Source organism: Marmota marmota, unplaced genomic scaffold (assembly GCF_001458135.2).
Source record: "Marmota marmota marmota unplaced genomic scaffold, marMar, whole genome shotgun sequence".
Taxonomy (NCBI): Eukaryota; Metazoa; Chordata; class Mammalia; order Rodentia; family Sciuridae; genus Marmota; species Marmota marmota.
In genome coordinates, this window is record NW_026000026.1 from 24,643,227 (window position 1) to 24,658,580 (window position 15,354).

The 15,354-nt window shown below is 54.1% G+C and overlaps 1 protein-coding gene across 1 annotated transcript in view; it reads right to left on the reverse strand.

Moving 5' to 3' along the window:
* Bpifb2 (BPI fold containing family B member 2) overlaps nt 1–9,560 on the reverse strand; it is a 15,079-nt gene extending 5,519 nt beyond the window's left edge. Inside the window, exons 1-6 of the mRNA XM_015484050.2 lie at nt 9,452–9,560; nt 6,809–6,902; nt 5,068–5,172; nt 4,159–4,305; nt 2,732–2,792; nt 1,373–1,433 (exon numbers count right to left, since the gene is read on the reverse strand). Of these exons, the coding sequence (XP_015339536.1) occupies nt 1,373–1,433; nt 2,732–2,792; nt 4,159–4,305; nt 5,068–5,172; nt 6,809–6,902; nt 9,452–9,560 (577 nt within the window). The remainder of the gene's footprint in view (nt 1–1,372; nt 1,434–2,731; nt 2,793–4,158; nt 4,306–5,067; nt 5,173–6,808; nt 6,903–9,451) is intronic.
* Nucleotides 9,561–15,354: the final 5,794 nt, after the last annotated feature.

Here is a 15,354-nt window from a genome sequence, read left to right on the forward strand (position 1 = left end):
CCCCCCCCTCTCTCTCTCTCTCTCTCTCTCTCTCTCTCTCTCTCATCTAGGGTGAAACCCCACATAGTTTTGTGTTCTTCGGGGTTTTAAACAGAGTACGATTAGACCTTTGGCTAAAGGCAGAGGGTGGGGGAGGCAGACGGAGCCTGACAGGTGGAGGGGAGGAAGGCCTTGACCAAGGGCCCTGCCTGCATGGTGGGTGGCCCCCAAACTTGTCCTGCAGGAAAGGCCCCCGGGGCAGCACACAATGGTCATGCCCCGCCCCTGGGGCCCCTGGCCCACCCTTCCTGCCCACTGCCTTTAATCTCACAGGCTGTGCATGGCCCTGAGCCTGGTGCCCAAAGGCTCCAAGGACACAAAAAGGACAGGATGGGTGCCCTGGGGCCACTCATCCCCCTTCCTAGAGCTACTTCAAGAGTCCATCTGTAAAGTCCAGCACCCTGTCCCATAAACCCAGCTGGCTCCCTGGCTCAGCGCGGGCTCAGAGCTTTACACGAATCGCTGCAGTTCATCCTCATGAAGGCCATGCTCCCATTTTACAGAGGAGGACACTGAGGCCCAGGAAGGCTGACTGACCTAACGTGGGTCACACAGCCAGGAGTCCAGCCAGTCAGGCTCAAGGGCAAGCTGTACTTGTCCTCCTGCACTGGACCAACAGCTCTGCTTAAATCAACTTCCTTTTTCTTAAATTGATGGCAAAGGAAAAACCTCCTCTCACGTCAAAAATCAGAAATCTGCACTAATAGTCATGAAGTCCCCAAGTGGATGGGGTGGTCACCCATCCCTTCCAACATGGCCTTTGAATGCATAACTGTTCGATTGAAGAAACTGCATCCCGGACACACAATACATCTGCGACAGCCAGGCCTGAGCCCCGACCCCCAGGGCATGCCAGGCCAGCTCTAGTGACGCGCGTCCCCAAAGTCACAGCCTGCCTCCCAGGGTGGTGCAGACCGACTCCTGTGGATTCCCTTGGGGCTGCTGTGAGCTGACACACTGTGTCACAACAAATCCCAGCACATTGCAACTGTAACTCTATGGAAGGAAAAGGTCGCTATGAGGCCCCTTCCGAGTGTCAGAGCCCTGAAATCCCCCATTCCTGGAAATGATGCTGGACTTGAAGATTCTCCAATATTAAGACCCATGACTTAAAGATTTGCTTTTATTTCGTTTCTTCAGATGATTGGAGCTAAAATATGCAGGTTCTGGAATCAAAGAGAATTCAGAGTCTCCCAGGCTGCTCAGAGACCTGCGGTTTGAAGACCCCACATCAGCCTTGCTAAGACTGGCCTCCCAGATTCCGAGGAGTCTTTGAAGGGTTTGGGGGCCCCAGGGCCCTGGCCTCCCATTGCCCTGAAGCCCCAGGTCTTACCGATTAAGGTGCCCATGTGGATATTGATGTTGTCCACCAGGTTGGCCAAGTTCAGGTTCAGCTGTGGGGGACAGAGAGAAGGTGGTGAGGGGCCACTGTGGCTACAGGCAGAGCTAGAAGGAGTCCAGGGCTGTGCCAAGGCTCCCCTTTCCCCTACGCCGAGCCCGGAATCCCACCCTGGCATCTTCCGGCTCCTCCTCTGGGCACCAGGGAATCTGAGAAGTGCCCCAGAGCTGGTCATGGCAGCGGGGCCCAGAGGCACACAGAAGCAGGGCTATGCAGGCTGCTGAGGTGGCCCCAGCCGGGGAAGTGACCAAAGCTGGGAGCCTACTGCCCCAGGGTCCAGAGGGCCAGCTTTGGAGGGGGCAGTGCCCAGGACAGGACAGCAGTCAGCAAGCCACAGATGCCAGTCCAGGGGGACTGGAGGTTCTCCCAGGCACAGTGGGCAGCCGTGTGCGCCATGCTCTGGCCAGAGGAGAGACCGCAAGGCCGGGGCACTCACCGCCCAGGCCAGGGACAGCGGAGGAGCTGGGCCATGCAAGACCAAGGCGGAGAGAACAGGGCCTTCCTGTCCCCTAGAGCCACACACGACCCCTGCCCTGAAGGATCTCGAAGCAGCTGCCCCATGGGCAAGGCCAGGGTCCTCCTGGGCAGCCTGTGGGACCCTGGGACAAGCTGCAGCCCCTCCTGCCTCCAGCCCATCCTCCCATCAGCGGGAGGCTGTGGCCTCCTCTGGGAGGAATCGGCACGCAGAAGGCTGATCTGGCCTCTCCACACCCCTCACGGGGAGGAAGGGCTGGCCTGGAATGGCCAAGAGGGAGGACCCGTTCCCTGGGCAATGAGACCCGGCTCCAGGGGACAGCCTCCCCCCAGGTCAGTCGATGCTGACAATGACAACAGCAAAATCTGCTGTGACCCTACAGCACCCACTCTGCCCAGCCCCACGGGGGAGGGCGGACGCTCACTGCAGACACAGAACCCGGGGCACCAGAGGGTGACGGCGGGGAGGAAGGTCAGGACCCACCCGGCTCATCTGCTCTGCGCCGTGCCCCGTCCACAAACACTGTCCCCGCCCAGCCTCTCCCACGGAACTGGGCTCCCCAAGGGCATGAGCCCCACGGGACCCATCCTCTCCCCCTGGACAACACATCAGCCCCTCTGTCCTCCGGGGGACTGTCCACAGGGGGCTGTCAAGGGCCCTGGGTGGGGACGTGCCCAGTGGTAGAACACCGGCTCTCCGCGTGAGGCCCTGGGTTCCATCCACCCCAGGCTCCCACTCCCTGTGCCCACAACCCCTCGTTCATTCACCCCTCCTTCAGACAGCAGCACCCCGTCCCGGGCCGCCCGCAGGGTCTTCACCTTGCTGCTGAGAACAGCTTTGATGTCCTTCTGTAGTGTGGCCAGCAACGCAGGGGACAGGCTGAGGAAGACATGCAGAAAGGTCCTTGAGTCCCCAGGGCCTGTCTCTCAGCAGGACGCTCACAGCCCAGGCCAGGGGAAGGCAGAGGAGCCCGGCCAAGCAAGGCCAAGGTGGAGAGGACAGGGCCTTCCTGTCCCTGTGCCCCAAGGCTGGGACAGAAGTCTCTGTCCCCAGTCAGGAGCCCAGTGATTCCTGCCAAGACCCCACGGGAATCAAGGTCCCACACCGCAGGGGAGGGAGCTGAGTCTTGGTCTCAAAGTGGCCGAGAAGGTGATGCCCGAGGCCAGGCTCGGGAGAGGCAGAGACATTGCAAAGGCCAGAGGAGGCCACCCTGCTGTCCCCTGGCTCCATGACCACTCAGAGCCCAGGGCGGTGGGCTGGGGCGGCAGGACCCAGGGTCTGCTTCCTGCTTTGGTTCCAATTCTCTGTGACTAGTGAGGTCCCCTCCTGGCCCTGGAGCTCAGAGAGGGGGGTCTAAGTTGGTGGTTCTCAGAGGTGGCCCCGGGGAACCCGAGCTTCCTCCATCTGTCAGGGGTGGATGGAAGTCACAGCTGGGACTCACTGAACCACTGCCTGGGAGCGGGGAGAAGCTTCTGGGTTTTCACCATGTCAGCTCTGGCTGCAGCCTCCCCTCCAACCACCAGGAGTGGCCCCTACCTGCGGAGACCACCAGGGACCACGGTCTACCCGGGACACGGCAGGAATGAACGAACGTGCGTGCACCCGTCTCTGGGGAAAGTGTTCAGGCTTTGTGCAAACATGGCGTTTTTTAACGACTCCAAAATGCTCAACCACCTCGGAGTGAGCCCCTCCTCATGTTTGGGAAGATGGGGACACGGTGTTGGGGATTCAGGAACAGTGGGATCAGGCAGCTTCCTTCGCTTGAATTCAGCTCCTGGCCTTAGGCTACTCCATTTGTTCTTCTGTAAAATGGAGGAACCCTTACACCTACTGGGAGGAGCACACAGTAGGGTTCAGGCAGGTGCTGTGTTAGTCTACATGAAAACATGAGCAGCCTCTCCACCCTTTGCAAGCTGGCTTCCCACTCCCACTCTGCAGGGAAGGGTGGCCTCCGAGGCTCCCGACAGCCCATGTCATGGGCAGAGTCCCTCTCCAGGGTGTCCATTACTGGCTGTGCGTATTGGTGGACAATGGCTAGGATAGGCTGTGTGACCTCAGGCAAGTCTCTCCCCCTCTCTGAGCTTCAGTGTCCTCCATCACAAAAGAGGCATGATAATGGGGGTCTCTTAGGTCTATTGTGCTCATTGGACAAATATTTGAGGGGGGACACTCGAGAACTGGCCCCGCAGCCCTGACACGGGAGCTCCTGGGGCCCTGCCCTCCGTACCTGTAAGCAGACACCTACTTTTTGTTGTCATCAAGCACCGTGGCTCGGCCGAAGTGCGGGAAGAAGGTGGAGATGCTGATCTTGGGGGTCCCAAGGGAGCTCTGGGTCACACGTAAGTCAGACTGCAGTATCACAGGCACCATCAGCTCCAGGGACTCTGGGACACTGCAGGGAGGCCAGGCCTGAGTCCCACCCAGCACAACCTGCCCCAGCTGACCAAAGAACCCCAAGTCCCAGACCTGGGCTGCCCCCCACGGGGCATGAGACGGCTGCACCAGGGCAGGCCCAGAGCCCCCGGTCACATGGGGTACAGATGTTGCAGTAGGTGAATTCTCGCCCTCTGAGCCCCCCACTGCAAGACCCTGGGCCAGTCACTCGCCAGGCACAGCCTCAGCTTGCTCTTCTGTAGAGTGGGCCTGGGACTGGTGGCACTTATCCCGCAGGGCTGTGCTGAGTCTCCCACGAGGTCACCAGGTGAAAACAGCCCACTCTGAGCCCGGCCACCGTGAGCACTCATGAAACAGCAGTGCGGGGAGCAGGGGTGAGAGCAAGGGCTCCCCAGAAGGCCAGCTCATGGCTTGGCCACGGACTGCCATCGCCTAAGGGCTGCCTGGTGCTCAGGACTCATTCTGATAGCTACGTTTATTGAGCACCTACTGTGTGCCTTCCACCATGAAAGAGGATAGTGGTGACAAGTACAGTAATGAATCTACTCACAGCCCCGCTGCCCAGTTTCACCCCATTTCACAGAGGGGGAATCTGAGGGTTGGGAAAAGGGCAGGGACTGGGATCTCAGAGATTCTCTCACTGTCTTGTCCTGCTCAGAGGGTACAAGAGAGTGGCCTGGAGGAGGTGCCGGCCCCCCAAAACCTGGTCTGCCTTACTCTGCTCCTTGGAGTGTCCCCCAACAGGGAGGTAGTCACTCACCAAAACACCTTGACAGTGAAATTGGCGGCCGCCCACACGTATATGCCGAAGTCAGGGAGGAACTTCAGGTGGAGGCGCGTCACGCGGACTTCTGGAACCTGAATCCTGCAGAACCAAGGTGACAAGGGAATCCACGCTGCAGCAGGGGGCCTGAGCCACCCTCACTCCGTTGGTGCTGAAGAAGGGTTTTCTGAGGACGGGACCATGAGGGGAGGGGGCGGCCGTGAGCCCTGGCAGGATGTGTACCAAGCAGGGCCACCGAGGGCCGAGCCTCCGGCAGGACTGAGTGACCTCACTCACTGCACAGGTTCCTGACGCTCCTGACCACAGAACTTAGGAAGGGGGAAGGACAGACCCTGGGACCCACTGAAGGTGGAGATCCCTCCAGGGCTTCCCCGCAGACAGGGTCAGCTTGCAGCCCTCCAGCAAGGGGACAGTCCCCCCTCCAGGACTGCCCGTTCTGTTGGCCACGCTCTGTTCAATGACATTGTTTTCCTTTTTCCCAAGTGAAAGTCCCTTTATTTCTTAGTTGGGGGTGGGGGTGATCAGACACTACAAAACGGCAGGAGAGGTAAAGGTCGCATCCAGACCCACCCTGAACACCCTGGCCATGGGCTTCAGGTGATGTGGGTCCACAGTGCACCCCAGCACACAGGCCACCCTAGAGCCTGCTCCACAACCACCTGAGTGTGTTCCCACGGCTGCAAATGAGGGCCCTTCTGTGGGACGTGCATGGCATGGCCAGACCAGAGACCATGGCAGAAGCCTTGGTGGGTGGGTGTCTACGCGGTTCTCGGCTCTCAACCACTATTAACGTGCCACGAACAGCTTTCGAGTGCTCCTTGGGGCATCTCAAACCAGTGACCCCAAGCCACATGGTTATTTACCCGTGTGTGTTCCAGGGTCTTAAAGTTAAGTTTTTCAATTAGTTGTCATTGTTTGAAAGTATAGATGATAAGTAGGTAGGTGGGTGGATGGGTGGATGGATGGATAGATAGATAAATAGATATAGACAGATATAGACAGATGCTATATGTAGATAAATAGATATAGCTAGATGATATAGAGATAAATAGAGATAGAGATAACGGATAAAGACAGATAGATGAAAGATATAGACAGAGGTAGAAACAGACACATAGATGAGATAGATAGATAGATAGATAGATAGATAGATAGATAGATAGATAGATAGATACATTCTTCTGGACACCCAGACTCCTGGCAGTAGCAAGTCTCTGTTCCCACATTAATGGGGACACTTTGCCCAATCTCTGCATGTTCCTGAGTTTGAGGCTCTGTGCATTAAAGGACAGAGGTGTGACGCTCAGACTTGTGTCTAAACCTGGTCCAGCTGTTGGAGGGAGCAGCTGGGGGTCCTGCCAGCTCTGTGGATCCTGGAGCCACAGTCTTGGCCCTGAGAACAGAAATCCACTCATCCAAAGGCGCAGGGGCCCTTGTGTCTCCATTTAGGTGCCATCTCCTAAATCTTGTAAGCAGTCACCCAGGCAGTGGGCACCTCTAACCTGGCAAGGGGAGCACTCCTCCATAGACAAGGGTGCTCATCCAGTGGTCTGGGAGTTGAGCCAGATGGAACGCCTCCTCCCAGGGGGCCTGCAGGGGGTGGGGGAGGCCTCCTGCAAAGCTCAGGCAGGATCCTCCCTCCTGATAGGCTGGAGCACACACCTGGCTGACTCCACCTGGGGTCGTGAGCACACTTCTGAAAAAGGGGAGCACTCACCTGACAGTCTGAAGCACCTCACTACTCTGGTCCAGAAAATGCTGGTCATCGACCTTTAAGGCCTCCTGGAGAGGGACTTTCCCGAACTCAGACACTGTAGGGCCAGGACAGAGCAAGGTCAGGCTGCCTTGGTCATCACCAAGCAACAAGACCACCACCTCCCATCTGCCGTGCACCTGGAGTGCAGGGGACTCAGATTCTGGAAGGGCCCAGCTTGCAAGCCGCCTCAAGGTGGTCCACCACTCACACCAGGCCCTCTGCAGGTCCACCACTCACACCAGGCCCTCTGCGGGACAGGCTGGTCCCCTCTCGCTTCTGCCTCTCAAACCCCTGCTTATTTCATTCCTCAGAGAATAAAATCCTTTGCCTCTGGCCAGGCTCCAGGAGGCTCCCAGCATGCCTGGCGGCTGAGGAGGCTGCCCCTGGGCAAGGAGGGACCTCGGCTGGAGGCTGAGCACCCCAAAGTCCCCAGAGTCTGGGTGCAAGTCCCAGCACTGCCGCACTGCCCGGGTGGCAGCTGCATGCCCCTGTTTCCACATTTGCAATGATTATAATGGTGCCGTCACCTGGGGCCACTGCAAAGACGGTGCGAAATGAGTGCTAGCTACCACCGCGGCGGCTGTCCTTACAGAGGACTAATGGTGGCTGTCCCTTACAGAGCCGGGCACTGTTCTGAGCTCCTTCCTCTTATACCGTGCCCAGGTTACAGGGAGGCGAGGACACTTGGCCAGGGAGATCTGGCCTGAGCCCCAGCAGCTGGCTCAAGTCTTTGCACGCCCCGCTCTCCGGCGCTGCGCTGCGGGGGCCCTGGTGCTGATTAAAGGCAAGTTGAATGAAAACGAGGGACAATGGTTCTGGAAGGGAGGGTCAACTCGGGAGCGGGGAGGCGATGGTGGAGATGGTGGGAAGAAGTCCTTGGGCCTCAGTTTCCCCAGAGGCAGAGCAGGAAGGCCGAAGCTCCAGCTCTTGGATTCCCACGTGCTGAGCCCCCTCTTTGGGGGGCTTGCAGTCTGGGGCTCCAGGTCCGGTGCCCCGATGCAGAGCAAGCCGCCCCATGTGGGCCTGGAAGCCCCCTGTGCCAGGTGCACCTCCCACCGGATGTCCACTAGGATCAGACACAGGGGGCGGAGCGTCAGGGGGCGGCAGCTCGTGGCCCCGCCCACAGGCATCCGTGGGAGACCGCAGACAAGTCCACAAGTCACGTTCGGGCTCGGATCACTGCCCGCGCTCCCTGTCTGCTCATCTGCCCGGATCCGAGGTCCGGAAAGCCATTGCACCCTGAGGGCCGAGGGAGGGGACCCTGCTGCTTCGCAGAGCCCGGGGACACTGAAAATCCCTTCTGCTGCCTGCTGGAGCTGCTCACCCCGGCAGTTGTCCACCCTGACCCAGGTTTTGTGGGACACAGAAGCTCCCTGGGAGGCCACAGGTGGCGAACAGACTTCTGTGCTCAGTCCTGGACCGTGGCAACTTTGGTCCCTCCTGGGCCTAGGTTTCCTCATCGTGACTTCCCCAGGGGACAGGGCAGGTCTCCAAAGGATTTAGCAGCAAAGTGATGAGACAGAGGCCTGGCCCAAAAGGGGCCTAGAGAGGGCTGGCTGGCCCACTGAGCCCAGCAAGGATCTAACCTCAGACACTCCCCACAGCACTGCTTGACCTGCTGCTCTCCCAGGACACCTGCACGTGCAGATGCCCCACGCACACATTATACCCGGAGAGCACAGCCATCCAGGCACATGCGGTGATCACACACCCTCCCCGACACTCGAGTACACATGTGAGCACATCTGCACAGAATTCCAAACTCAGCCAGGCATAGTGACGCACGCCTGCAATCCCAGGGACTTGGGAGGCTGAGGCAGGAGGATTTCAAGTTCAAGGACAGCCTCAGCAATTTAGCAAGGCCCTAAGCAAGTTAGCTGGGGACGTGGCTCAGTGGTTAATCACCCCTGGGTTCAATCCCCAGTACCCACACCCCCCAAAAAATTCCAAATTCATAAGTAGACATACACTTGTAAAAATGACCACTGGAACTAACCACTAATACACGTGAATACAGACATGTGTACACATTTGCATGTTGACCATATGATACATAGTCCTGCTCATTTAATAAATATTCATTGAGCAGTGCTGGCTCAGGCACTGTCACAGCAGTGGATAAGAATCCTTTTGTGGCCAGGCACAACTATAGACCCAGTGGCTTGGGAGGCTGAGGCAGAAGGATGTTGAGTTCAAAGTCAGCCTCAGCAACTGAGTGAGGCCCCAGCAACTCAGCGAGAACCTGTCTCTAAATAAAACATTATAAGCTAAGGTGTAGCTGGGTGCAATGGCGTGTGCCTGTAATTTCAGAGGCTGAGGCAGGAGATATCTTGAGTTCAAAGCCAGCCTCAGCAACTTAGCAAGACCCTCAGCAACTTAATGAGACCCTGTCTCAAAATTTAAAAATTGAAAAAGGGCTGGGGATGTGGCTCAGTGGTTAAGCACCCCTGGGTTCAATCCTCCTCAGTACCTCCCCACAAAAATAAAAAATAAGATAATTTTTTTAAAAAAGAATTCTTTTGCGTTCACAGCGCATACACACTTTGGAACGCCCACACATGCAGACACGGGCTCCACGCACAGATTGGGTGGCGCCTCTCTTACCGTAGCTCAGGACGGCCTTGTTGATTCGGACCACGGTGCCTGCTGTGGAGGCGCTGACCACGGGCAGCAGCAGCGCCAGCAGAAGCCTCAGCCCATGCACCCCAGCCATGGCTGAACTGGCCTCTGCCCCAGGATCTGCAGGTGGATAGAGACAAGGCTCAGGTAGTGAGCCCGCACAGCCCACCCTTGGGCCGCTCACACCAGCCTGGTCTGGAGGACACAAGTCCCAAGTGGAGGGCACAGCCTTTGCCCTGGACCCTGGACACCAGCTTTGCACCTTGGGAGTGACCGTCTCCCAGTCTGCTCCACCAGAACCAGGAGGGAAACTGGTTTGGAAACGGCTCCCAGACCCTGAGAAGGCGTGGCTTTGCCCCAGGCCACACAGCCTACAGGGGACAAGTGCAAACCCCACCTCATGTCAGAGGAGGGTGGTGAGACTTCTAGATGGGGAGATGGGGGGCAGCTTCCTGTCCCAAGAAGAGGACTCTGACCAGGGTCCCAAGGCCAGGGCTGTCACCAGTAGTCCAGTCTGGGGTGGCGGCCCACCCTGGCTCCAGGGTGCAGACCTGGCCAGGGGAGGACCCAGGTGGCTCCTGCCTGATCTCCTCCTAGCCAGGAGTAAGGGCCTGCATGTTGGCCTCCCCCAGGACCCCAACCCACCGGCCTGGCCTGGCTCAGTGAGCAGGTCTGTACCGAACCTGTGTTCAACCTCTGTCCCAGCAGGAAGGGACGAGGGGACACAGCTCAGAGGGGCCCTCTGAGGCCCAGCAAGGCAGCCCCTGCCCATAGTCCCCCAGCAAGGCCAGGGGTGGCTGGAGTCCCCTGCAGCAGGCAGCCAGAGGTCATGTCCCCATGGAGCAGGGGACAAGTGCCCGTCCCAGCCCCTTCCTACCTCAGGTAGTTCTTGAGGCAGGTGGATACTCAGCCCAGACAAGTCCGCTTCTGCCTGAGGTGGACGGGTGCGCAGGTGGCTTTATGAGGCTTCCCCGTGTGCAGGGCCCACTGGGCAGGGACTGGGGCAGAGGAGGTCCGTGGGCGGTGCCAAGTGTTTTCCCTGCAAACACGGTATTTGCCAAATGTCCATCTCAGTCATGTGCGATGGGCTGCCACGTCGCCAGGCCTGGCTGCCAACGGCTGCGAGACCCTGGAGCTAGACAGCGCTGGTCTCCAGGGCCAGGAGCCTCCAGAAGAGTGGCTGTGCCCAGGGGTGGTCCCTCATCAGCCCAGGCAGGCCCAGGCAAGGCCCAGGAAGAAGGGAGTGCCCAAACACAGGGGGACGGCCACAATGACCCCTCAAGCTTGGTGTCCCCACGCTGTCCCCAAAACACGACCCTTTCAGAGGAGAAGGAGGCTACCTGAGCCCCATTCCCCTGATCCTGGCCACACCCTGAGCTTTGTCTCTGGGTAAACACTGAGACCTGACCCTTGTCACTGACTGAGGTCTGATGCTGGTCACACACTGAGCCTTCACTCAAAGCGAACAGAAGACAACGTGTGGATGACCCGTCCCCAACCTTAACACCCAGTCCCCCTCCAAACTCGCACACCCCATGCACAGTGGGTCTAACCCGTCCCCTCTCTCTACTGCGAACTCCACAGTCCACCGCGGCCACGCAGGACCCAGAGGACCGTGTGTGCCCCTGAAGCTGGCATGTCCACGTCTGTGCATGTGAGGGAGCACTATGTGTGTGTCCGTGAGTGTGGTAGTGTGTGCAGAGTTGCACATTCACATATGCATTAGGTTGTCATTTCTGGTTTCTGTGTGGGTGTATACGTGACAGGGCACATTGACACCTTGGTTTAGGATGTCACGTGCCAATTTACACAAAACTATAAGAGTGCAGATGTGAGGTGGTGGGCAAACAGGCACGTGTGACTTGGTCTACTGAGTGTTTGTGGGTCTGTGTGTGTTAGACGCCAGTGTGTGCAGTGGACTGCTTCCTGGTCCTGGGGTGTGTGTGTGAGTGTGAGTGTGTGCATGTACACATGTGCACAGGAGGTGACGTCTGGCTTCAAGGAGGGTCTTTCCATTCCTCTGCATGACTCAACTGGGACAGAGGGACAAGGGCCTAGAGGGCTTCCACCATTCCAGAATGCTCTGTGGCCCCCACTGAGTCCTTGCCAGCCCAAGTACCAAGCCCCAAGCCCAGGCTGACCCTGTCCTGGGTTCCCATTAGTGCCCACAGGGCTGACAGGGACCTGGACACTATCAAGCCCTCCCTTGGGGACCCAGATCTCCCCTGGACTAGCCCTGTCTCCCGTCCTTGCTCCATAACCCCAATTCTAGAGGCCAAAAGGAACGAGAAGGAGCTGCTCTGAGCCCCTCCCATCCCACTCCTGGCCTTGGTTTGTCTACAGATGCCACAGACACTAGGCCTCCCGAGTCCTCAGCAGAGCAAACTCCATGAACAGAAGCGCAAATATTGACCGAAGGCATCTTGGTGTTTGCATTTGACATGAACGCTTCCTCTTCCTCAACACTTCTAGCACAGGGGACAACATTTAGGAACATCCAGGTGACACGAAGGAGGGATTCTCACCGGTTCACCCCTGAGCCCAGCAATCTCCCTACAGCACTTGGCAGGCCGTTTGCTAAGCACCTGTTCCCCGCAAGATGTCCCTTCAAACCCGGGGACAGGAGCTGGTGTTGCTCAGCCCTGTATCCGGTGCCTAGACACAAATTTACTGAATGAATGTATAATTAATTCAAAGGCCCTTGTGACAACTAGTGACAGAATTTCAGTTTCCCCTTCACTGGATGTTCTCACGTTAGCCACCTACTGCTGCCATAACAAATTGCCTCACACTTAGTGACTGCACATGCAAATTCATCATCTTATGGTTCTAAGCATTAAAAGTCCAAAGTGAGTCTCACTGGGTTAGAATCAAGGATGTAGAGCAGGAGATTTCAGGAAGGAACGGTTTCCTGACTTTTTCCAGCATCTAGAGGCTGTCCTTGTTCCTCAGTCCCTGGCCTCTTTCTCCATCTCTAAAGCCAGCAACGTTGAGCAGAGAGCATCTCTGTCTCCCTCTTCCTTCTTCCATTTATAACTGCACTGGACCCACCTGGATAATCTAAGATAGTCTCCTCTCCTCAAGGTCATCTGAATTGGAACCTTAATTCTGTCTGCTAGCTTTAACTCCCTTTTGCCAAGTAACGTAACATATTCTTATGTTTAGATTTTAGCACGGGAACCTCCTTAGGGGACCCTCATTCCACTTCCCACAGGTACTTAACCTGCAATTTTTAGTACCTGCCACCAGGGGGCAAAAGAGAGTTCACTTTTAGTGTCAATTCAAATGGTCAGGTTCTCCTTTTTTAAAAATTCTATATAGAATTAAAAAAAAAAAAAGGAGAACCTGACCATTTGACAGCAAAATGCATTTCAATTCATATTACACATATAGAGCACGATTTTTCATGTCTCTGGTTGTATACAAAGTAGAGTCTCACCATTGTGTCTTCATTACATGTACTTAGGATAATGATGTTTTTCTTATTCCCCTGCCTCCCCTTCCCCTCCCTCTCTTTTGCCCTATCTAAAGTTCCACTATTCATCCCACACTCCCCCCGCATCCCTGTTATGGATCAGTGTCCTCATATCAGAGAAAACATTTGGCATTTGGTTTTCTGGGATGGGCTTACTTCACTTAGCATAGTATTCTCCAACTCCATCCATTTACCTGCAAATGCCACAATTTTATTCTCTTTTAATGCTGAATAATATTCCATTGTGTACATATACCACATTTTCTTTATCCAGTCATCTGCCAAAGGGCATCTAGGTTGATTCCACAATTTTGCTATTGTGAATTGTGCTGCTATAAACATTGATGTGGCTGTGTCCCTGTAGTATGCTGTTTTTAAGTCCTTTAGATATAAACCAAAGAGTGGGACAGCTGAGTCAAATGGTGGTTACATTCAAAATTCCCAAGGAATCTCCAAACTGTTTTCCATATTGGCTGCACCAATTTGCAGTCCCACCTGCAATGTATGAGTGTGCCTTTCTCCCCACATCCTCACCAACACTTATTGTTGTTTATATTCTTTATAGCTGCCATTCTGATTGGAATGAGATAAAATCTTAGAGTAGTTTTGATTCACATTTCCCTAATTGCTAGAGATGTTGAACATTTTTTTCATATATTTGTTGATTGTATATCATCTTCTGAGAAGTGTCTGTTCAGTTTCTTAGCCCATTTATTGATTGGGTTATTTGTATTTTTGGTGTTAAGATTTTTGAGTTCTTTATATACCCTAGAGATTAGTGCTCTATCTGATGTGTGTGTGGTAAAAATTTTCTCCCATTCTGTAGGCTCCCTGTTCACTTCACTGATTGTTTCTTTTGCTGAGAAACTTTTTAGTTTGAATCCATCCCATTTCTTGATTCTTGATTTTATTTCTTGCACTATAGGAGTCTTGTTAAGGAAGTTGAGGCTCTAGCCAGAGCAATTAGAGAGATCGAAAGAAATTAAAGGGATACGAATAGGAAAAGAAGAACTCAAACTATCATTACTAGCCCACGATATGATTCTATACCTAGAAGACCCAAAACATTCCACCAGAAATCTCTTAGAACTAATAAATGAATTCAGCCAAGTAGCAGGATATAAAATCAACACCCATAAATCAAAGGCATTTCTGTACATTAATAACAAATCCTCTGAAAGAGAAGCTAGGAAAACTATCCCATTTACAATATCCTCAAAAAATAAAAATACTTGGGAATCAACTTAACAAAAGAGGTGAAAGACCTCTACAATGAAAATTACAGAATGTTAAAGAAAATAGAGAAGACCTTAGAAGACGGAAAGATCTCCCTTGTTCTTGGATAGGCAGAATTAATATTGTCAAAATGACCACACTACCAAAAGCACTATACAGAGTTAATGGAATTTCAATCAAAATCCCAATGACATTCCTCATGGAAATAGAAAAGGCAGTCATGAAATTCATCTGGAAAAAATGAGAGACCCAGAGTAGCTAAAGCAATGCTTAGCAAGAAGGGTGAAGCAAGTGGCATCACTATACCAGACCTTAAACTATACTACAGAGCAATAGTAACAAAAACAGCATTGTATTGGCACCAAAATAGACTGGTAGACCAATGGTACAGAATAGAGGACATAGAGACTAACCCACCTAATTACAGTTATCTTACATTAGACAAAGGCGCCAAGAACGTATATTGGAGAAAAGATAGCCTCTTCAACAAATGATGCTAGGAAAACTGGAAATCCATATGCAGCAAAATGAAATTAAACCCCCTATCTCTCACCATGCACAAAACTTAACTCAAAATGGATCAAGGACCTAGGAATTAAACCAGAGACTCTGCGTCTATTGGAAGAAAAAGTTGGCTCAAATGGTCAGCTTCTCTACAGAGTTAACAGAAAAACATGTAGCCAGACATTTCCTTTTATCTTTTCCAGTAAATAGTAGACCTTCATTAAATAAATAACCCACATAATAGTATTTTGTGTGATGCAAAATGTCCACTGGTGAGAAGCTCAACAGTACGGAAAACATTCATGTACAACCTAAAATGGTAAATCAGAAAATTTGGGGCAGGTAGGAGTTTGGGAACAAGGAAAACCTGGTCCAGTTTTTGGAGACTCAACTCATCCATATGCAACCCCGAGACCAAGCATGGCCCTCGATGTTTTTGTTTTTGTTTTGTTTTGTTTTTCCCTGTTCTTTTTGGTACTCGAGATTGAACCCAGGAAAGATTTACCACTGAGCTATATCCCCACCCTTTTTCATTTTTATTTTAAGACAATGTCTCACTTAGTTGCCCAGGCTGGCCTCAAACTCGCCATCCTCCTGCCTCAGCCTCCTGAGTCACTAAGTTACAGATGTGCCCTTCAGCACCCAGCGGCCCTTACTGCCTTATGCCTTCAAT